The sequence below is a fragment of the Acomys minous genome (assembly GCF_964271855.1).
Source record: "Acomys minous genome assembly, chromosome: 9".
NCBI classification, from domain to species: Eukaryota; Metazoa; Chordata; class Mammalia; order Rodentia; family Muridae; genus Acomys; species Acomys minous.
Genome location: NC_140490.1, coordinates 35940353 through 35963204, shown reverse-complemented (window position 1 = coordinate 35963204; position 22852 = coordinate 35940353). Strand labels below are relative to the sequence as shown.

General features: G+C 41.8%; 1 protein-coding gene across 9 annotated transcripts in view; it reads right to left on the bottom strand.

The window, feature by feature from the left end:
• AGTPBP1 (ATP/GTP binding carboxypeptidase 1) overlaps positions 1-22852 on the bottom strand; it is a 119957-nt gene that overhangs the window by 60380 nt on the left and 36725 nt on the right. For 7 of the 9 annotated variants that reach the window (XM_084797155.1, XM_084797159.1, XM_084797156.1 and 4 more), the window contains 4 exons: positions 15850-15887; positions 12033-12241; positions 10603-10780; positions 3208-3305 (listed from right to left, as the gene is read on the bottom strand). In XM_084797155.1, coding sequence (XP_084653281.1) covers positions 3208-3305; positions 10603-10780; positions 12033-12241; positions 15850-15887 — 523 coding nt within the window. The remainder of the gene's footprint in view (positions 1-3207; positions 3306-10602; positions 10781-12032; positions 12242-15849; positions 15888-22852) is intronic. The other 2 variants (XM_084797158.1, XM_084797161.1) reach the window with 1 other exon arrangement.

Below are 22852 nucleotides of genomic sequence, written 5' to 3'. Positions count from 1 at the left end.
GCAAGGCCAAAAGAATAAGAAGTGGTACACGTACCCAAAATGTACCTTTAAGAAAAAAGAGAGGGGATGGAGAGATGGCTCAGCCATTAGAAGTTAGGCTCACAGCCAAAAATATAAGAAAAAAGAGAGTTGTATCCTCATACAGAAAAGCTATGTCCTCAGTCAATTTTGTTCCTAAATTCCTTCTTTTCTTTTCTTTTTTTTAAGTCTCACTATGTAGATCTTGAAAGAGCTGATGTGCCTCCTGATAGGAGGGCAGGTGTCACTTTACCTAGGACCAACAGGAGGGCAGATGTTACTTCATCTAGGACTGACAGTGCTAAGATCCTTAACCACTTACCTCACACAAACTCATAACCTTTACATGTGGGTAATGAGACAGAATGAGACCAGTTTCTAATTTTCAAGTAGGAACTCATTTTTAATTTTCTATTTATCATATTATCTGAATGAACTACTTATTTTTCAACCCTAAAGCAAATTTACTTTACTATGCTTAAATTTTCTATATATAGTATCTGTCTATATATGATCATTAACTTGTGTTCTTAAAGGAAAAATAAATTATATTTTTCAACATTTGTAATTCAGAAATTTGTTTTTATTTATATAATCAATAAGTAAGATTTTTGTTATTTCTATGAATAAAAGATTGGTTTTATATACATATGCCTTGCTAACATTTAATTACTACTTTGTGAGTATATAATTTCACTTAAGTTTTTTTAAAGATTTATTTATTTTATTTATTGCATATGAGTGCTTTATTTGTAGAAGAGGGTATCAGATTACATTATAGATGGTTGTGAGCCACCATGTGGTTGCCGGGAATGAAACTCATGACCTCTGGAAGAGCAGGTGGCGCTCTTAACCACTGAGCCATCTCTCCAGCCCCTTCACTTAAGTTTTTAATCTATGAACAAATAATGTATTAATTTTCTCGATTAACATCTAATCATCCAAAGTAAAAAAAAAAAAAAACAAAGATATTTTTAAATGGTGGACAGTGCTGGTGCAACTCTTGAATCCCAGCACTCAGGAAGCAGAGGCAGGTGGATTTCTGAGTTTAAGGACAGCCTAGTCTACAGAGAGTTCCAGCACAGCCAGGAATGTATAGAGAACCCTGTCTTGTGAGGAGGGGCAGTTTTGTTCTCTAAGCATCCGGCTCACTGTTAGAAATGGCACTAGCATTAAGGAAGGAAAAAGAATGTGTAGATGTTTATGGCTGCCTGGAAGTGAGTGTGGTTAGAACCTATAGAATCTGTCCCACTACAGCACAGCCATTCCTGCAAGGTGCTGTGGACCCAGCTCTTAAAAGGTGAGAAAAACTGAGGACATCCAACCCAAGTCAGAGCAGGGCAGGCGAGGGAGGCTCACGCAGCACGCAGTCTCAGCCAGTGCACAGGACATGTCGGTGAGAGCACAGGGCAGTGGTGAGGAGGTGGGCCCTCCCTCCACCACACTGCCTGGCCCCTAGCAGACATGGCCCTCTGTGCCTTGACTCCAGTGCTGTGAGGATTTGATGACTACTGGACATGAATAGCTTGGCTTAACACATGTTTAGGTGTTCAATAAACACTATTTTTCTCGTAATTATAACAGTTTTGTTAAGGCAAAGTAGACAATACATGAACAATCACTATTAATCACTGTCACTGTTATCTCAATGAAAAATGGACACCAACAACTGTTTTTCAAAGGTACCAATGTCAAGAGCCAAGAAATCTACGGAAATGTTTCAAGCGAATGGACCGAGTGAGAGATCATGCACTGCCGACTCTGAGGCTACATCCTGCAGCAGCCTCAGAGGGCATCACAGGAGTACATCATCAGCGGGACACAGATGGCAAACCGGGAGAAAGCTGATGGCTGTGCTACGGTTATGGTAAAGGGCCATGGAGTTGACATGTCCAACCCACAGAGGCCTGTTTTGAACATGTGCACACAGAGTTCTCCACTTTCCCTCGCTCCCTAATCTTTATACCCCTGACCATCACAGCATTTTTAGTTCAAGCTGTGAGCTGTCAAGAATTAACTACACCAAACTTGCTTTAGTGTGTATTTTAAAGATAGAAATGGAAGAAGATTAATGTAAAAGTATGTTGCTAATCTCAGGAATCTCACTGCCCTGAGTACCCTGAAGGGAAAAAAACAAAAACAAAAAACCACATTTCAACGCGCTCCTCTTGCCTGACAAGATAACTCACAGCTGGGAACCTACCAGTTCCATGGCTCATGTCGGGCCCAAACACCTAGTTAGCCCAGACTGTGTCTTAACATCAAACCTGCCCTGTTTTTACTTGTGATCCCATTGGTGGTAATGAATTATTATTAAGATGCGTCTTCCAGTATTCTAGACTCTGAAAAGCATAGTGTGACCAATTTTAAGGGAGTATTCCAACATTTTTTTACAAGATTTACTTACTTTTAATTCACTTATGTGAGAATTTTACCTGCCTGCATATGTGTGTTATGCACATGTGCCTGGTGTTTGCAGAGGCCACAGGCAGTGGCAAGTGCCACAGAGCTGGAGTTACAAATGTTTATCTGCTGCCAAGGATGCTGGGAGCTAAACCTAGGCCTCTGCTCAGGCAGGAAGAGTTCCTAACTGCTGAGCACCATCTCTCCAGCCCCAGCGGTCCAAGACTTAAAAAAAAAAAAAAAAGTCAAACTAGCTCTCCCTCAAAGCAGGTAGCAAACATGCCAAGCAGTTGACAAATCAAAAGGCTCATTTTCCTAAAGATGCCACCATCACCCTTCTGCACCAGATGAAGCAAGAAGGATTTCTGAGCTTCCAGATACCCCTGCAAACCCACCAGACTCTTAGGCCTCAGCTCATGCAATACCACACAGCTTTCCATTTCCTCAGCCCAGCATCTCCCCCCTAAGAACTGCAACAGCAGCACTGAGCACATAGTTGGACTCTTTTCCTAGTGCTTTACAGGCCCAGTGACTGCTGACACAGGAAGCACCACCACGTCAGTCTCAACTCACATTCCTTAGAGTAGTCTTCAAAAGCTAAGTCAGAAAGCTTAAAGTCTTTTTCTTCAGGGACAATGAACAAGTTGTATTAGGGCAGTTTCCAGGCCCGTAGATTCACCAGTAGATGTGATTGAAACAATTTTATCTGTATTTCTGTGCATGCAAGTAAATCTGTTTTAAAGCTGAGATATACAATTCGTAAAGTTTATGAATAAATGTACCAACCTTAAAATTTTGATCTAGGTCATCTTCATTTTCAACTTCATTTTCAGCTTCTAAATCAACATCATCGTTGTCATCACTTTCATCTACTACATCATCCACTGTGATACAAAACACACTGTACATTAGTCAGAGGTCAGTATGCACAAGGCAGGCATGCACGGTGCATATGCATGCATGTGTATAAAGCATTCCAATCACCAAGGAAAGGCAAGAAACTTCTTATAATTGAATTATTATGTTCATCTATTCAGCAGAATTTTTTATCGATTACATTTGTTCTTTGACAATTTCATATATTGGGGATTTTTTGGTTTCCCTTTTAGGTTCCTTGCTAAAGGCATCTATAAAGATGTTTCAGCAACTGGCAACCTGAGAAAGTATGTGGAAGGGCCCTGAAACTGGAAAACCCCTACAAAATGAAATGCTTTATTTCTGCTGTTCTCAGCCACAGATCTAGCCTAACGAAGCACTAGGACAGACTTCGATGACCCACTTCATTTCTGCAATTACTTACTTCAGTGACCATATTGCAGACCAGGGATTTTTAAAGACATACTTCCTGCCCTAAAGGGAGCCCAGGACCCAAATGCACAAAGGAGCCAAAAATCACACCAGACAATCCAAATGGTAATGAGGGCAGAAACTTGGCAATGCCACAGGACAGACAGAGAGTGGCTACCAAGCATGAAGGGCCAGGGATGACCACTGACCGACCGCTTCACAGGGCAGGGGGCTCAGCAGCACCTTAAGGAGACAGAAGGGCAGGCGGTGATGCTCTAAGAGGAAGCAAGACAGTGAGATGATAGGATCTTGGGGAATAAATCTGGTTGCCATGAAGAGTGTACTTGGGAAATCCCAATAAGAATGAGACGGGACGGGCACTGCACACCAGCCAACTCAGTCACAGTTTAACCTACAGAACATACACACAGGGTGTCCAAGGAAGGAAAGGCTTGATTCAACTTGCATTTTCTGGCAGGTGTGACCAATCAAGAGGGGCAGTTAAGTGCCTAAGCCAATGCAAGACTGAGAGAATGAAGAAAAAAAAAAGTCAAGGAGTATGATGTAAAAGCACATGACCATGGCTAGGAGGAGAGGAGGAGGAGAGCACCAGGCTGCTCATCAGAGAAATGGCACCTTGAACCACACGGGAAATGCCGGGAGCTGCTTCCTGAGCACTTTGCTCTCTACATCCCATGTGACATAGACAGAGATTACTGACTGCCTACCACCCAGGATAGCCCTGCTTTACCTCATACTGGTAACGAAATCCCTGCACTTTAGCTGAGGGACTCCAGCCTTTGCTGCAACGGTAGATAATTTCTGACTAGTTGTGTGTGATGCAAAATGATAAACATGCACCCCACAGCAGTCATATTCTCTGGGAGAAGGGAAGGCCACCCCCTACTATGTACCTTCTCACAAGACACTGCCAATGCTCTTTGGTGGTCCAGTCCACTGAGACCCGCTAGCACAAATCACTGGCCATCATGCGGGAGAGGAAGTGGTGGGGATCTTGTCTTGGAACAGTGTCGCAAAGGGCTCTGGAGACAGACGTCCTGAGTAGAGGCCCTGCTCCCTGACTGCTAACTGCGTGACCTAGAGAAGGTCCGTCAGGTTACCCATCTCCGTGTCTGCCTCTGTAAAGTGGAGGTGGCTGCTCTGTGCTGTGAGTCTGCAGCACTTGTCACACAGTATGCCATGGAGCCGTCTAGATCAGCGGCTCAGCTTATCTTCACTGACAACGCTACCAAATTGCTTCCAATTTTGGGGATATGAGAGGCTTTATAAAAATTAAATAAAAATTTATAAAATTAAAACGAGGGGCTGGAGAGATGGCTCAGTGGTTAAGAGCACTGACTGCTCTTTCAGAGGACCTGAGTTCAATTCCCAGCAACCACACGGTGGCTCACAACCATCTATATAATGTGATCTCAGGCCCTCTTCTGGTGTGCAGGCACACATGCAGACAGAACACTGTATATATAATAAATAAATCTCTGTAAAAAAAAAATTAAAAAGAAAAAAAAAGGCTATCACAGTAGTTGCAAAAAGCTGGCTCTATTTACCCTAAGCCCTACCAGCAGTCATGCATGGATGACATGGAAAGACCTGACATTTGGAAAAAGAACAAAACAAAACACTCTTCAGGAAAGAATGCACTAAATTCAAACAAAAGCCTATGACAAACAGAAAAAAAAAAATCTTCAATAGTGCAGGAAAATAGAGTTCAGAATTGTAGAAAAAAATGTTTTTAATTTGAGGCAAATGTTCCAAGAATTTTCCTTTAGGTGCATGTTCCAAATGTGAAACAACACACAGCTTCAGGACACCTGAGACTTTCTTACAGTGCTGCATTGCTAAGAATTAATTATACCTCCAACACACAATCTGACTACAAGTCACAATCTGTCACCTGCTTTCCTGTATATATTTACTACAGCAATGGAAGGAACAACTACATATCTCTCTGATGGCTAGTGAGCAAATCCAGGCTGGCCTGGGATGTGCCATTAAAGGAATGATCCAGCAGCTCCTAAAAGGACTTAGAAACTATGAACAAACTGTTTTCACTGTGCCTATAAACGTGGTCACTTTCCCTCTACAGAGGTACGATATGTCTATGTACACAAACATTTGGGTTTTTTTTTTTTTCAGCAGTATGTGATATGCTATGGTATGAAAGTTTATGGCTATACATATACAGACACAGACACAGGAGAACAGCTATATCTTATTCATTTTCCTTATATCTGGTGCTGTTGAATGTTTTTTTTTCTAATGGTTTCCTAGGTAACATTGTAACAACACTTCTCACAGCTTGCCTCTAATAGTGAGTGCTTTCCTTATCTTGCTGACTTAGTATGTCTTCCTAAATGATTTGAGATGCATCTTTTAATATTTTGTTTCTATTTCTGAGGTATGGTATAGGTAAGAGTTAGTGAAAGATTATTCAAAGCAACTGCAAATTTCCTTAATAAATTTTATCTGGAATCTTTTCATAGTATTTACTGAAATATTTTTTTGGTTTCCTTCTTTTCACCTGTGGATAATAAAATTCACCCATTTTACTATGACAGTGAACTTCATGTGGTGGTGCACACCTTCAATCCCAGCACTCGGGAGGCAGACAAGGGCAGATGGCTGTGAGTTCGAGGCCAGCCTGGTCTATAAAGCAAGTCCAGGACAGCCAAGGCTACACAGAGAAACCCTGTCTAGAAAAAACAAAAACAAAAACAAAATAATAATAACCTAGATGTCTTACACATGAACACTGTCCAATTCAATTGCTCTGTCTTAGAGTATACATTTGTCTTGATTAGTGAGGCTTAGCTGTGGGTTCTTTCTGGCAATTCTTACCCAGTTTTGCTTTCAGCATCATGCTAGCTTCTAAACTTTTCTTTTTTTCTATGCTCTGGAAAATAAAGGATAGGAAAATTCCTTGAAAGTTGAGAGAACTAATCTATGACATCAGCAGCAGTTGGTATCAGCAAACAAACTTTTTACTGTTCAAGTCAGTTTTAATCAATTGTATGTCCCTAAAATACTGTCTCACTCATATACTCAAATGTTTTATTAAGAGTTACTCTCTAGCATGGGTTTTGATCGGCACAGCCTTCTCCACTTAGCTTGCCAGGGACTTGGGGGCACATTTACCTGCCCCTCTCCCCCCGGCTATTACACCAATCACAGGTTTGACTCTGCTGTGCTACGCAGCACATGTGTGGTAGTCCGGCTGCGTCTATATTCTGTGTAGAACAATGCTTCTTCACCTCCTTGGGGACATACGTACTTTCTGGCTTCCTGTGAAGCTTTCTACCATACTGCTCTCACTCAGTGAGTATCTTCTTGTTGGGGTTTGTCACCCAGGGTAAGAGTCTTCATCTTACAATAGTGTTGTTGTTGTTGTAACTGTTGCTGTTATTGTTGTTGACTTTTTGTTTGAGGCAGTGCCTCACTGTGAACGTCTAACTAGCCTGGCATCAAATTCAGAGATCTGCCTGTCTTCTATCTCCCAAGTAATGGGATTAAAAGCCCCACCGCAGCAGCCTTTCATAAGGATATTTTATCTTTTTAGATTTACTGTTGAAACTGACACGCTTGCTCATGTTTCACAGTCAGGTCTTTCAGGGGTTTGCTATTCATCTCTGAAACTCCCTTGCTTTTATATAGTGGTGGTGGGCTCACTCACAGAGAACAAAGGCCCCCACAGCCTTGCACAGAAGGACACAGGTGAAGCCTCTTGACACTAGCCTGTGAGGTCCTGGGGACAATGGGGCCCAATCTGAGCATCTCTGTGTGCTACATATGAGAGTGTACTTGTCTACTAACTGTCACTTTAGAAATGCAAGTTATTATTAGGAACTCTATCAACATGTTGCTCACTTGCTCATGTACAAGGCTCTGCTATGGTAAGGATATCATGGGCCTTGTCCCAAAGCTGGTTGTTATGCCACAGGAACAATGCATCGGCCATTAGATGTTACAGAGGAGGCGGGCTCTAGCATGTAGTACAATTGCTCTTCTGCAGAGCCCTTGGCATGTTCAGCATCTGAATCCGTCACTTGACTGGCTGGGCAATACTCCACTCATGACTTCAGGAAGGGCACCTGAGCTATACACACAACCACAGATCCATTCCACGTGTGATGGAAGCTAATGAAGGTTCAGATATTCACAGATGCTGCTTTGCTACCTTTTGGCACTTAATAATCAAGAAGGCAAGGCCTGAGTCCAGCTCCATCATCTCAACAAATACTAAACGCACCCTTATTATTGCCTGTGCAATTGAAAGAATGCTAAAAAGAAAACAGGCTAAAACAGTCCTGTTGTGACAGAGATATATTCCATCTTTGTCCCTGGATCATGGCAGTTTCCAAACCCCTTGGAATTTCTTAGGTGGCAGGAATGTCGTCTGCTCTGATGAGGAGACCCCTGGGAGGACCCCAAATAGCTCCAGCATGGAGGCTGATGGAAGGAAGGACTAGAACTTCAACCCCGTTTCTCAGCCTCTGAGGAGGGAAGGGAAATCTGCAAGCTTATTAGTCATCACCAATCAATTATTTAATTGGCATGCCTATTTTATAAAACCTCTGTAAGCTTCCTATGGGCCAGTGAACAAACACATCAAGGTGCTAGGATGAGGACACGCCTGCAGAGAGAAAGGTCCGAGGCTACACTTCCCTTTGACTCTTGATTGTATCCTATTTTATAACAGAGTGTGCCCGACTGCTGTGAGCACACTGCTGTGTGGAAAGCCTCTAACAACTTTATAGTCAGCTCGCTCAGGAACAGAGAAGACGGGATGTCTAACAGGTGTCTCAAGTGGAGAATGCCTCATAAGACTGAGCCTTAACTCTCTGGCTCTATACTCAGTCAGGTAGTTGGTGTGTGGACTAAAACAGAGAACATCCATCTAAGCATCTGAAGTAGAGAATGTGTGGCCATGAAGGGCAAGCAACAGTCCAGACCTATCCTAGAGGAGCTCATGTCAGCTGAGGAAGGCTGAAAAGTACTCCTGACACACAAGGAAGTAACAGCACAGAGAATAAGGACATCCTCCTTGGACCAAGAGTCACTATCAGACACTTCCTATCCCATGAGGGCTTGTGAGTTAACAAATAAACATATTTGTAGTTTAGTGAATCATCAAGTCTGAGAAACACAGAAAAGGAGCCCACAGGAAAATATCACCTTTCTTATTTTTTCCCATGCCTGGTGAATTCACTACATTGCAGGTGAATTTTTGTTATCCCATAATCTGGACACTGACTTAGCATCTCTAGGAGAATATATTTGACTTCCTTCCTGCTGTTACTTCCCATTGCATCATAGAAGAACTTCTCCAGCCTTCTACCAGTCAGAACCACAAGTTAACACCTTCAACTTACACCACCATAGTCCTGTATTGAAATATAGGAAAGCAAGATTTCAAAAACTCCTTGACTTTCCCTCCAAATTAAATGCTAGTAGCATGAATGGAGCCAGGAAGGCTGCTCTCCAGAGGTGGAAGGCCGTCTCTACCACAGCAGCACAATGTTTCATAAAGATTCGGCCTGCCTGCCTCTCAAATGTGCTACAAATGTCCTCACTTTCAGTCTGTTGAAAATGTCAAATGAATAAAAAGAAGAAATTAGAAAACTCTTCACTCAACTATCTTACTCAGAAGCTTCTAACTCAATCTTGTTGCTACAAAACTGTTGTTGTTGTTGTTGTTTTAATTTTTCTCTCTCTTCCTCCCTCCCTCCCTTCCTTCTCTCTCTCAGAGGATAACTTGACAGAGTCTGCTCTCGCCTCCCACCATGTGGGTCCTGAGGACTGAGCTCAATTCATGAGCTTAGCATATAATATCGTTACCTACAAGCCATCTTGCCATCTCACCAGCTTGACTTTTAAAAGGGGTTTCTAAATGATCCATTTTGGTATTTTGTGCCAGTTAAAATCTATGTTTAGGTAATTAAATATTCTTTAGTTAATACTAATATACCTTATGACAGATGTCATTAATAAATCTACATGAAGGATTCAAAAACTAGTGATTGCTTGAAAGCTCTTTTAAAACATTGTTTCAGGTAAATGTTTTATAAATAAAAAATTAAAAATAACTTTTTTCAAAAACATAAGAAGAAAATAATTCAATGATATCCATAACTACTTCTCTCTTCCATTTCAGTAGATACTACCAAAAACAAACAAACAAACAAAAACCACACTGGAAAGTTTATATTTTTCCTTACCACTCCTATAAGTGTTACACTGAAAATGAAAAACAGCATACCTCAATAATTTCACTTTTCTTCCAACCAACTTATTTGTTCATTTTTCCCCCCAATTTTGGTGGTTAGATTTTTAACTTATAGAGGGAAAAGCAGGTCAAGGTCCTGGCTCAGTGGGACCCAGCAAGTGTGAAATTGTAAGTATGGTCCCTGGGACCCATATGGTCAAAGAATCAACTTCTGAAGGTTGTCCCCTGACCTGTACATGCTCACTGTGGCATAAGCACAGATGAATACAGCACAGAAAACACATATACATGCCCATATAAAAACAACAACAACAATAATAATATGCAATTAAAAGTTCCCTTAGAAAGTTACACAGGTAATCCTAAACAGAATGAATGATATTACCTAAGCATTTGATGTGCCATCTCATACTTTGAATGTTCACGTTGCCTGTTGACTAATTTCTTGTATGTTTTCACAACTCACTTTGACATACATGCAACATCGTATTTCCCTTCTTAGACTTCCATTTCTTACACTCAAAGAAATGCTTATTAACTAAAATAAACGTGAGGCTTATCACGTTCACATTAAGATCTTTTGTTCAGGAATCAGACACAAGTTTAAAACAACAATGTCACAGAGTCCCGCAGCAGCCCCGGCCGCCTACCTTCAGGGGGTAAGCTGTAGAGCTGGGCCACAGGCCCAGTCACAGGGATAACTGGCAACTGGAAGTGGAAAGAACTTTTAATGGTTGGGAGGGGCAGGCGGTTTTTGGGGAAACACTTCCTCATTATCAGACTAGAGGTGTTGACAAGAGGGTCAAGAGTCCTGACCGCCAGGCATTCCTGTTTAAACAAGGATGTATGAGTTAGTGAACAGCTCAATACTGCTGTACTCACAGAGTTACATAGTTATGATCTCCTACCACAAATATCACACACAGCAATACTACAATGCAAGATAGCTATAAAATGGCTTCACTCTGTAGAAGTGTCTGTGCTTAGGGTCACATCTGACTTATCCAGTAGGACTTTTCCTAAATGCTGACTAGACAAACATCAGTACTCATCTTTGACACTCAAAATCACTAAGTACAAGTCACGTGTACACTCAGCAGGCCTAGGGCATGAAGAGTGAGGCGAGTGGTGTGCACTGACTGAACCACTCTCAGACCCAGGTCCTTTATCTCTGCCTCAATGGCTACGCAGCTGTGAGACTGCAGCAGGTGCAGATCCCACTTAGACTCCTAAGAGTTTGTTTTGGCTAGTTGGCCCGTGTCAATTACAAGTGACTTAACAATATTATCTGTGACAACTGGCCTTTCTGTGGCACTCTGACATACTACAGAATCTACAGCCCACCTCATTCATCACCATACATCAAATACCTATGACTGTGTGCATCTGGGTAGTAAAAACAGGCACATAGGACAGAATAAACATGCCACGTGCTTAGCTCCCTTAGCTGCTGCTGTCTTCAGAAAGGTGTTTACTGTGTGGAAAACCAAGACAGCACAGCCTGAACAACTGGCTGGTCATTTGAAACAACAAAAGGCGGCACTGCACCTTCCGTCTGCGCCCTCTAACGACAGTCTTCCACGGGGAGGAGGGGGCAGACCTCAGTGGCATACTGTCAGGAATGTGGACGCCCAGCAGAGCTAGGAGGCCACATCTAGCTTTCATCTCTCTCTACCCTCTGTATTGATAAGCGGCCACAGCCCTGTCCAGCAGAAAGGCATTCCCAATGCTCACAGCAGAACTGCCCTGCCAGCTGGAGCACCTTCAGATGCCTTGTGAAACCACACAAAGCTGAGCCAATCCAGTCACCCCACAAAGCCTCAGGGACACCCTCCCACTGTGCGTGTGGTTTACGTGACCACAGTGTGCATCTCAGGCTCTAGGCACGCACCTGCTGTTCTCACCAATTGCCTCTGAGGTCACATGTGAAAAGTCAATTGGGATTCTTGGTTTTAAGAAATTCTGAAATATATTCATGATACGTACACTTTCCTGAGCACTTGCACATACATTCATTTTCTTAATAACCAAAGCAGTATCACTAGTAAATAAGCAGGGTAATAAAAAGAAAATAGCTTACTTGTGAAGTGTTATACAGAATTTTCATCCCATTCGCATCAATGAATGCTTTTCTTCCCAACTTGATGTTTGTGACGCTTTTTAAGCTCTGTAAAATTCCTTTCCGAATGAGCATGTTTCTATGCCGGTTATCATGGCGGTGCCAATCTACATAAATTGTTAAAAGCACTTGAACATATCCTCTGTCTACAGCTCTCCTGGCATTTGTTTCTTTAACAAGAGAAAATTGGAAAAGGTTATTTTATAAATGACAAGAGAAAGTTTTAAAATAAATCAAACAAAAAGCAGAATATCAATGTTGTGATAGTCCAGTCTTTAATAACTTTATAACAAAATATTATGGCAAGTTCCAGAAATTATTACAGTTTTCAAAAACATTCTTGACTAATTATTTTATTTACAGATTTGCAAATACTGAAATCTCCTTACTAGCTGGGCTTGGTGGTACAAACTTGCAGTCCCAGCACACAGGTGCACACCTGCAGTCCCAGCACACAGGTGCACACCTGTAGTCCCAGCACACAGGTGCACACCTGTAGTCCCAGCACACAGGTGCACACCTGCAGTCCCAGCACACAGGTGCACACCTGTAGTCCCAGCACACAGGTGCACACCTGCAGTCCCAGCACACAGGTGCATACCTACAGGCCCAGCACACCTACAGACCAAGCACACAGGTGCACACCTACAGTCCCAGCACACAGGTGCACACCTGCAGTCCCAGCATACACAAAGTGAAAACAAGAAGATCACAGTGTGAGACCAATGGTGTCTTAACAGAAGCACTGCCTCAAACAAACAAACAAAAAACATTGAAAAATAAATATATTTACTAAGACAAGGTCTGTAATTGTTTTTAGTGTTATACTAATTTTAAAATTCCACATATTTTGAAATGTGTCTTTCTCATAAGACAGAAGCCTTCTTTAATGACGAATTGTAAACATGACTTTGTTAAAAGCCACTGTCACTCTTGCTTATTTCCATTACAAACTCTGTGTTCCCATTAAAATTAACCCCACTGGATTACAGCTCCTGTTACTTACAAAATACATCTTCCCAGTGGGATTAACTGTTATAGTTATTCCACAGTTGTATAGATACCCAGTCCTTAATAACACAAAATTTAAAATATAACCTGCTGTACATAAAAGGTAAAAAAAAAAAAATGTAGTATATGACTAGAAAATAGTTCTTTCTAGGTACTAAAATCTTAACGTTAAAAAAAAAACTATAGGTTTTCTTAAATTGGTCAATTTTAATGGAATACAACTCAAAGAAATCCCTAAATTTGAACTGACTTCCTTACACTTAAGATGGTGACCCAAAAGAGCATGTGTACTAACTGAGCAGCTGAGACTCACCACCACCATGGCAGTACAGAGCACTGCCCAGAGTTGCCATGACTTAGGTACAAACAAGCACTAATCCCTTCTTCATCTCACATTCACCCCCAAGGGGCCTTGGTTTATGTGATGGACCCAAAGATGGTGCTACTTTAACCATGAACACTAAGAGGATGAGTTTTTCTTATGACGTTTTTAAACCTCTATTTTAAGCTGGATGTGTAGTCACGCCTTATCAGCACCTGGGTGGTGGAAACAGGAGGATTGCCAGCCTGGGCTATTACAGCAAGACCTGTCTCAAACAAGAGAGGAAACAAAAACCAAACAAAAAGATCCCCTCTTGTACCTACAATAGCTAGTTTTCTTTAAGGCTGTTGTTATTTGCATCATCAGTCCAAGTGCTTCAGCCAACAAAATTTTCTTGTACTTCAGGCTAGAACCCTAACTCAGTTGCTAGAGTGCTTGCCCATCAGGCACAGGGTCCTGTGGTTCAGCCCCCAGCACCACACAGGCTGGGCAGGAAGGTGCACATCTGTAACCTCAGCCCTCAAGAAGCAGAGACAGAGGATTAGGAGTCCAAAGTCATCCTTGTCTACATAGCAAGTTCAGGGCACCCTAGATAGGTTAGATGGTGTCTCAAAAACAACAACAACAACAGCAAAAGTCTTTTAAGTGAATACACACTTTTGTTCACACCACATGAAAGGCAAATGCCTATACTAGCTGTGAATAAGACTTAGTTAAAAGCTTCATGGTCACTGTAACATTTGCATCTCTGCTTCTGCTGGAATCTACAACAGTCTAAATAGTAAAATTAGCATGCCAAATAAAGAATCATCATAATTCAAACATAGGTGTTAATAAGAGCTATCTACAATCTACACTGAGCACAATTAAAACAAATTAGTAAAAGGGTGTTATTCACACACTCAGGGGCCAGAACTCCCTGAGAGCCCACCTGTCCTTCCCTCTCAAAGCACAGAACATCAAGTTTTCATCTGCTTCGCATCCCAGTGCAGGACCTGGCTGCACGCTCATGTTGTGCACTCCCCATACCACACTTACCTACCCACTAAGTGCTGCCCCACAATAGGCAAGAGTTGAAAATGTAAGGGAGGGTGCTCCAATGTGCCCTGGCCATCTCAGCCTCCGCAGCACAACACTGCGCACCACTGTGCACTAGTAAGTGCCCTCTGTTGGGTAGTGTATAATTTGAGGAGATATTAAATATAACCTATTCAACAGCTGCTTTGCTTCATCGTGTGACCCTGGTCTAGTTTATCACATCACAGATAGCAGGTACTCCACTGAGACCCACCCATTCCATCTCAAGGATAAAAGTGTAAACGGGAATTCTGGTAAAAAAACAAAACAAAACAAAACATTTTTAACTCAATTTTACTGTTTTTTTAAAGACAGGATCTTACTATGTAGCCATGAATGACATGAAATTCACTATGTAGACCAGGTTAGCCTTGAGCTTGCCAGCAATCCCTCTGCCTCTGCTTTCCACCTACTGGAAAAACAGGTGCTTACCACTGTGCCAGCAAGATCACACTTTTAATTAATCATATTACTCTTAAAAATATATATATCCATGAAAACTTAATAAACAAGGTAACCCCAGCCCTGACATCTGTCTGTTGTATCCTGGGGGGAAGGAAACATATAAACTCCACCAAGAGAAATATTTTAAGACTAAACGTCAAGATTAAGTGTTACCAAAGCAGCCGGGTGGTGGTGGCTCACGCCTTTAATCCCAGCACTTGGGAGGCAGAGGCTGGCGGATCTCTTTTGAGTTTGAGGCCAGCCTGGTCTACAAAGCCAATCCAGGACAGCCAGGGTGACACAGAGAAACCCTGTCTTGAAAAACCAAAAAATTAAAAATTAAAAAATAAAAAGTATTACCCAAGCAATTGATTATATGGGAGAATACTATGAAAATATTTCAAAAACATATTGAGCATGATGAAAAAAACCTCAATACATTTAACACTTATTCTCCAGCGGCACCATACAACCGTGCTTCAGCTCTGAAGACAGTTAGTTCTGTGCAGGTGAATTTATCACTGCTCTAAACTTACATCATGTCACTTTTTAAAGGTGAAATTATGGTAAAAACAAATTTTCTAATAAAAGTCACTATGTTAATTTATGTTATGTGAAGCTGTGATGCATTATAATGACATGCTTATTAAGATAGTTTGTTCCATGCATTTGGGCAATTTATTCAAGCACATCATTTTCACATTTCTAACTTACTGACATAAGCATAAAGCCTTGTCATTAAAAGAAAATAAATAAATCTTATATAAGCATAATTTTTCTGAGAAATGAATCTAATATGTTATCAGGAACCTTGACTATCAGAAACTAGCTTTAACTACATACACTAAGTCTAATTTTAAGCCTTTTGAACATAAATATATAGAGTACTGTAGTTACTATTATGTCTAGTATTTAAAAACTTACTTGATTTTAGCAATGCAGCAAGAGTGTCTAAAGCAACCCTGTCAACACAACAAGAAAACACAAACAACAACAAAACTAGTGAAATGAATCTACAATAAATGCATGCAATCTTGTCAAATATTAATTATCTTGTCTATTAACCATTCCAAAATGCATTTACTCTGGCAACAGCACTCATTATTTGGCATTCCTCTATATGCATCTCTCCCTTATGTTCAAAATTAGATAAAATTAAAGTACTCAAAATACTTATAAAAATTTTAATACCTTTAACATTATCTAAGTCTTTTTGTCCAGATTAGACAAATAAAATCAACTACAGTGTCTGCACTTGGCCTAGGTAAGATAAAACCACGCTGTAAAGACCTAACTCGGACCACAGACTTCCCCAGGTGTCTCAATGTCTGCATTCCTGTTTTTCAGTGCCATGTGCTAGAGTCCTTGGCCATAAGGGGTAACAACTGTAAACTGTGCAACTTAGAAGCAAACCTAATTATTATCCCTTCACAGGACACGAAAGAGCCCCAAAAATTGAAGATACACACATTTTCTTGAGCATACTCAAGTTATACACAGTGATATGAGCTGTAAAGACATACTATCTCTCACTGTACAAAGCCTGCAACTCAAATGGTTTATAAAAATGAGTTGCTGGTGGTGGGCCTCAGTTTCAACTACAAAACTGTAAGCCTACATACTATACTATCTCCTTTAAGATGCTAACAACCATAATTTTCACTAAAAATATGTGTATTATCAAGCATTTCACTCACCATTAAGCATTTGTTGAATGCCTACTACATACTCCTTCTTAATGGTATAAATGAAAACAAACATCACTTCAACAGGTAAGTTTACAATCCACATTATATAACAGAATGTACACACTTATGGAAAAAACTACGTAAGAAACTAACACTCCGGCAATACAGCAGGTCCACGTGCTGGTGGTCAAGGAGAAGCAGTGAGCAGACACAGACACACAGAGTGTGAGTGGCCAGAAGGTCTGCCATGGGATGAAGACTGACTCACAACCAACCCTAGAAACAGTCATTCACAACGGCACCAGAGGCAGACGCTTTATGCATACAGGAACTATAGAATTTAAACTGCGATGTGTCAAAAACTGCGTAATACATCTGTATGCATAATCATTTAAGCCACTTGTTGATACAGGGAATTACAAACTCAGAAAGATCTCTCTTTAAAGAAAACAACATGGGCCTCTAGGTAAGCCAAGTGGCCACTGCAATGCTGCCCAGGGTAGGCTTAGGACATAGAGGGATGTAGGCAGCAGCAACAGTCGTCAGGTACAGAAGTACAGAGCACCTAGCATGGACAGCTGCGGCTGCTACTGCTCACAGCCTCAGGCAAGTCACAAGTTCTGCTTTGGGAAACCAAAGCTACCAGAGCCCTGAGTAGAAGCTGCCTGGTGCACAGCTGCTGTCATGCTGGAGTGGACCGCCTACAACAGATCTACCTGGAAGACACACAGAGATACATCAATGGAACTAAAGAGGACTGTCTGCTGCTGTGCAGGCACTGAAGGCCACGGTGTCGCTGAAGCCCAAGGAGACCTGCCTGCTATAACGCTTTCCTGTCCGGTGTGTAGGGGACCAGACACCAGTGAGTCTTTAAAAGGATTATGCACAGGCCCATCAACCAACACCACCTTACCCTCAGAAACAGGACACACTGCAGTCCTCTTTCTAGAATGGAGAAACACAAAAAGATACTACAATAAGACTCCAGTAGCTTAAAAACACCACGGTCTGCAAGCTTGGCAGTCTTCTGGAATGCTGAAAATTCCTAATCTGTGGAGTTGTCACATCATAAAGACTGAATATAACAACAGTAATGTAAACTCAAAATGTTTTGCCTCACAGTTCATAGTCTCTTAAAACACTCTGTGGACCTGTGTACTTATGGTAGACACTCGAAACTGTGTCTACCAAGCCTAAGAGGTAAGAACACCCACACGCACCAACTGTTCTCATGCTTACACTGGGACTACGGGGAGTGTGCTGTGTCACACAGGGTGCCACGCTGCGGGGTGAAGTCAAAGGGACCAGTAACTCTGTCTCTCTGTAGCACCTTGTTTAACTTTTACTGTGTTATAAGCCACTTCTCATGGTTGCAAAAACCATGGAGGGCGGGCACAGACCTGTGACAGAGCACCGGGCCGTCCTGCACGAGGCTCTGGCATCAGTCCCTGGAAGCAGGGGTGGAAAGCAGTACTAAATTAGACTGAGTAGACACTCTTCGGAGCATTTAACAACAAAAGCTGCGAGGCCCAGCGTGCGGCCCCATGCTTTACATGAAGGAATGGGTGCCACTGAGTATGCCTTGCCATTTTGGTGTAGCATTCTCTCTTTTCAATTTTTTGTTTTACTGCAGCTACTGTCATAACCTCTGTGCGCAGACAAGTTGATATATAAAAGGCATTTCAAGGAACAGGCAAAATGCAGACAGCTGACAAAAGATCAGAACATGCACCAAATATTAACACGTGCAATTGCCTTATTCACTGTTACAAGATGAAGTGCATCCCATGTATCTAACCTCAAGACCTAACATTACCAGGAAGTGGGGTCACTGAAGCTACAACCAGGTAAGACAACATCATGCACAGTACATTAAGTGCCCTCTAATACAGCATGACTGGCATCCTTAAGAGATGATGTGAGACAGACACACATGAAGAACACTGTCTATGGAGGCTGAAAGCACAAAGTAAGAAGCAAAAACTGCCAAGTGTTGCTGAAGACTTGCCAGCAAACCATGAAAAACCAGTTAGAAGGCAGGAGGAAGGCTCTCCCCAAGCTTTCAGATGAGAACAGCTTCTGAGAAACTGAGATGGGGCTTCCAGGTTCTACAACTGTCATTTCCAGCCTGGGAAACTAACACAGTGCACTGAACACAAGTACTTCTTAACTTTTACATCCTTATCTTTACTTTTTTTTTTAAGAGTGAGTGAGTGTGTGTGTGTGTGTGTGTGTGTGTGTGTGTGTGTGTGTGCATGTGCACACGTGCGCACACAGCTGGGAACCACTGGACGTGGGTGCTGGGACCTGAACTGCCATCTCTGCAAGCACTCCAGCTAAGTCTTCTTCTAACTGTAAAATCCTTGAGATTGTCTTCCTTCAAGCTGGCAGCTGTTTAACAACACATCTGACCTGAGTAAACGTGTTCCACAGTTTCCAGCCTAAACAACTTTTGTTGGTGTTTATTCTCCAGGTTGGAAGCTGAAGGTAAGCAGTTCTGTCTCACACCAGTGGCCTGAGCATGCTCCACTGTTGCAGGATATTCGACCCCATTGTGATCCCTGAGACTGTCAACTATAAAAACCTGTCCTATGTTTTGTGCAGGTGAGCCCTAACATACATCTTTAACCCACGAACTTTCCACACACATGATTTAATAAAATTAAGACTAGGTCAAAGGATGGAGCAAGAAAAAAGCAGGAGGGACTTTGAGTTGAGGAGTATTTGAGACAGCACGTAGAAGTAGAAAGAGCTCGTGGGCTTTTAGCTTTTAGATCTTTAGCTTTTGAGCTGCTCAGCTCCTTGGCTTTTGGCTTTTTGGGCTTTTTGAGCTTTGAGCTAGCAAACCTTTGGCGGTGGGGTTTTTGGCCTTTTCCTCCTCCTGGGCTGTCACCTGAGCTAGTGAGTGTTTGGGCCTTTTCCATCAGGACATGAGCTAAGTATGGAGGTCAGCTGGGTGCTTTCTCTGCATCTCTGACCTAGCAGGTTTTCATCCCAGCATCCGGCTCCTGAGTCCTTATTGGTAAAATAGAACATTTGGTATTTTCAATTAAAACATCACTCCACAGCTGCATTAAATTAAAAGAAAATATCAACTTGCAATCCTCTTTAAAACTTTTATCAGAACAGTATTGAAAAAGCAATAAACTTCAGCATAAAAGACACTAAAACTCTATGACACTGATAAACCAATGGCAATCTCTAAAAAGAATACTAAACTCAGAAGATAATGTGAATTTATTAAAGTTCCAAAAAACATTAAATCAATAGTTCATATTGTGTTAACTGATTAAAATATACTTTCTCCTAGAGTTTTCCAGTTTTCCTACTTCCCACACAGAAGAAGACTAACAAGAACTCAAAGGATGGCCTACAGCAATAAGGAGGGAAAGCTTATGTTTAGTCTTGATGAAGTTAGCACGCCTGCCTTAAGCTGGAGGTCAAGCTGGGCCCTATGACAACCTGACGACCCTCCTGTTACAGCGGGGAAGACAAGTGCACAGACACTGGGAACGCAGCAACGAAAGCCTCCTGGGCTGCCTCCTTCTGCACTAAGAGTTTAAATCAAAGGAGAGGAGGCCTCAGGCTGTAGACATAAGCCTCCTCAGACCCTTTGCCTTTTAAATAAGGCATTATTGAAGAAGGAAGGGCAACACAAAGTTCCAGATGCCATCATTAACTGGGGTAGAAAAAATGACAATAAGGACATCAATGTTTGGCTACTGGTTGATTTAAAATAAATATAATAGGGGAGGGGAGTAGGGGGAAAACAGGAGGGAGGGAGGAATGGGAGGATACAAGGGATGGGATAACAACTGAGATGTAATATGAATAAATTAATAAAATAAATAAATATATATAATAAATAAAATAAAACAAATATAAACTTTTTAAAAGTTCTTTTAAAAACACAAGTAGAGGCACAGCCAGACAGCTTAGCAGGGAAAGTCACTTACTGAGAAGCTGGATGACCTGAGTTCAAGTCCCAGGACCACATGGTAGAAGGAGAGGGAAGTCAGTCCTGCAAGTTGTTCTCTGGCCTCCACATGAACACCATGAAACACACCACTGAGCCTACGTGTGCGCACACACTCACACACACACACACACACACACACAAACTCATATGCATTCACACACACACACACACATACACACAAGGAAACAGATAAACAAGCAAATAAATAAATGAATGAAAATGTTTTAAGTAAGAATACAAGCAGAGTCCTGGACACACAAAAAACACTGTATCCGTGGTATGCATCTGTTACCTTGCTCTCCTATAGCAGAAAGGGAGGTGAAGACTAGAACAGGGCAGAAGCTTGCTGGCCAGCTAGCCGAGAGGACAGTGCAGTGACAGTGAGACAGTGACTGCATGCAATGGCAACTCGCAACTCATTTAAATACCAACAGAAATAAAAGAGTGATTTCCATAACTACATTCTTTCCTCAGAACTTTTAGGCCTATTGTTCTACATAGTCCATGGAAATATCCATGTGGTCCGTTACAACAGCACTGTTCATTGGGTTGTTTGTGGTGCTGTATTCTGAACCCAGGACTGGATAGACGAGTGGCCCTCAAGCTCCCCTGGCCTACCCTTCAGTTCAAATATAATTTTGAAATATTTGTTCTGTTTCTCCTATGAGCATTTTCTTTTAGCTGTGGAAACATGGCTACAACAGAATCATGTAGAGATTATGTAAGGCGGCCATGGCAAAGGTGAAGGATGAACTTCTTTACATATTACGGGGAGTAAAATATAAATGAAAACAGGCCTTGGACTACAGCTCACAGCACAGCACCATCTCCTAAGGACAAAGCCGCAGGCCCAGTGCCCAGAACCATTACAGCAGTGTTCCGCGTGCACAGCTGGGGCTCATTCACACACAGGCGCCCATACTGCTTAACTACACAAAATGTTGTATTAATAGACAAATTTGTGCTTCTGCGACTCATCTCACTAAAACCCTGCAATTTATAATGAAGGCACCAATGCTATCTACCTTTATATCCTGCAAAGAGGAGGAAGACAGGAAGAATGACTTACACAGGGTTGTGAGCGGTGAGTGGTGAGGCAGCATTCAGCTGCAGCCCCACCTGCCCCACAGCCTGCTGCACTGCTGGCACGTGGGTTTCACTAGTTTTGATATAAACATTTTTATTTTGTGGCATTTTACCAGATAGGACTGTACATGATGTCTATATAAGTAAACATGTGAGGCCATCCTACCAAATACTGAACTAATAATTATATGTACAATTAATCTCACGAAATCTCTTGACCTGTTTACTAATTTCCTTAGACAGAGGCTCTCCCAGTGTCCCAAGCTAACCTCCAACTAGCAATGTTCACGTCTTAAGTCTCAGAGCTGCTAGAACAGGCACCCATCCACGTTCAGTTATTTTGACCTTTATTATGGAAAAAAAAACAGAAAGAAAAGGTTCAAACAGTCTGCATCCTCTTTGTTAAAAAGTAAAATGTGGAGGCTGGAGAGATGGGTCAGCAGTTAAGAACACGTACTGGATATTGCGAGGACCTGAGTTCCCAGCCCATATCAGGCAACTCCCAACTACCTGTAACCTCACCTCCAAAGGCACCATCATGCATGCACGTATATGCATAATTAAAAATAACAAAATAGTAAAAGTCAGTCAAATAGTCCATGTACACATGTTTCTCTATAAATATTCATAGATAAATTTTTTTAATTTTTTTAGATAAAAAATTTTAAAGACATGTTTTTAAGTATTTGCTTTTATTATTTTTAATTATGTGTATGGGGTGGTATAGGCAGTCAAGTACAGTGCCTACAGAGGCTAAAGGAAGACGTTGGATTTCCTGGAGCTGGATTTACAGGAGCTGGCCTACATGGGTGCTGGGAACAGAACCCAGGACCTCTGCAAGAGCAATACACAGGGCTAACCTCAGCTGAGCCACCTCTCCAACCCCAACAGTCACTATATTTTTAATTATTTGTGTGTGTGTATGTGTATAAGAGAGAATATGAGAGGAGGGGAGTAAGCTATATGTGTGCAGATGTGCACAGAAGCCAGAAGAGGGGTTGGATCCTTTGCAGATGGGTGGTTGTGAACCGCCTGACTTGGGTGCTGGGAAGCAAACTTGAGTCCTCTGGAAAACAGGAAGCACTGAGCTCTCTCTTGGGACAGCAATCATCATTTTGCAGCCCCTAATCAAATAACAGACTCAGGTGGTGTGGAGAATAAACACTGAGCCATG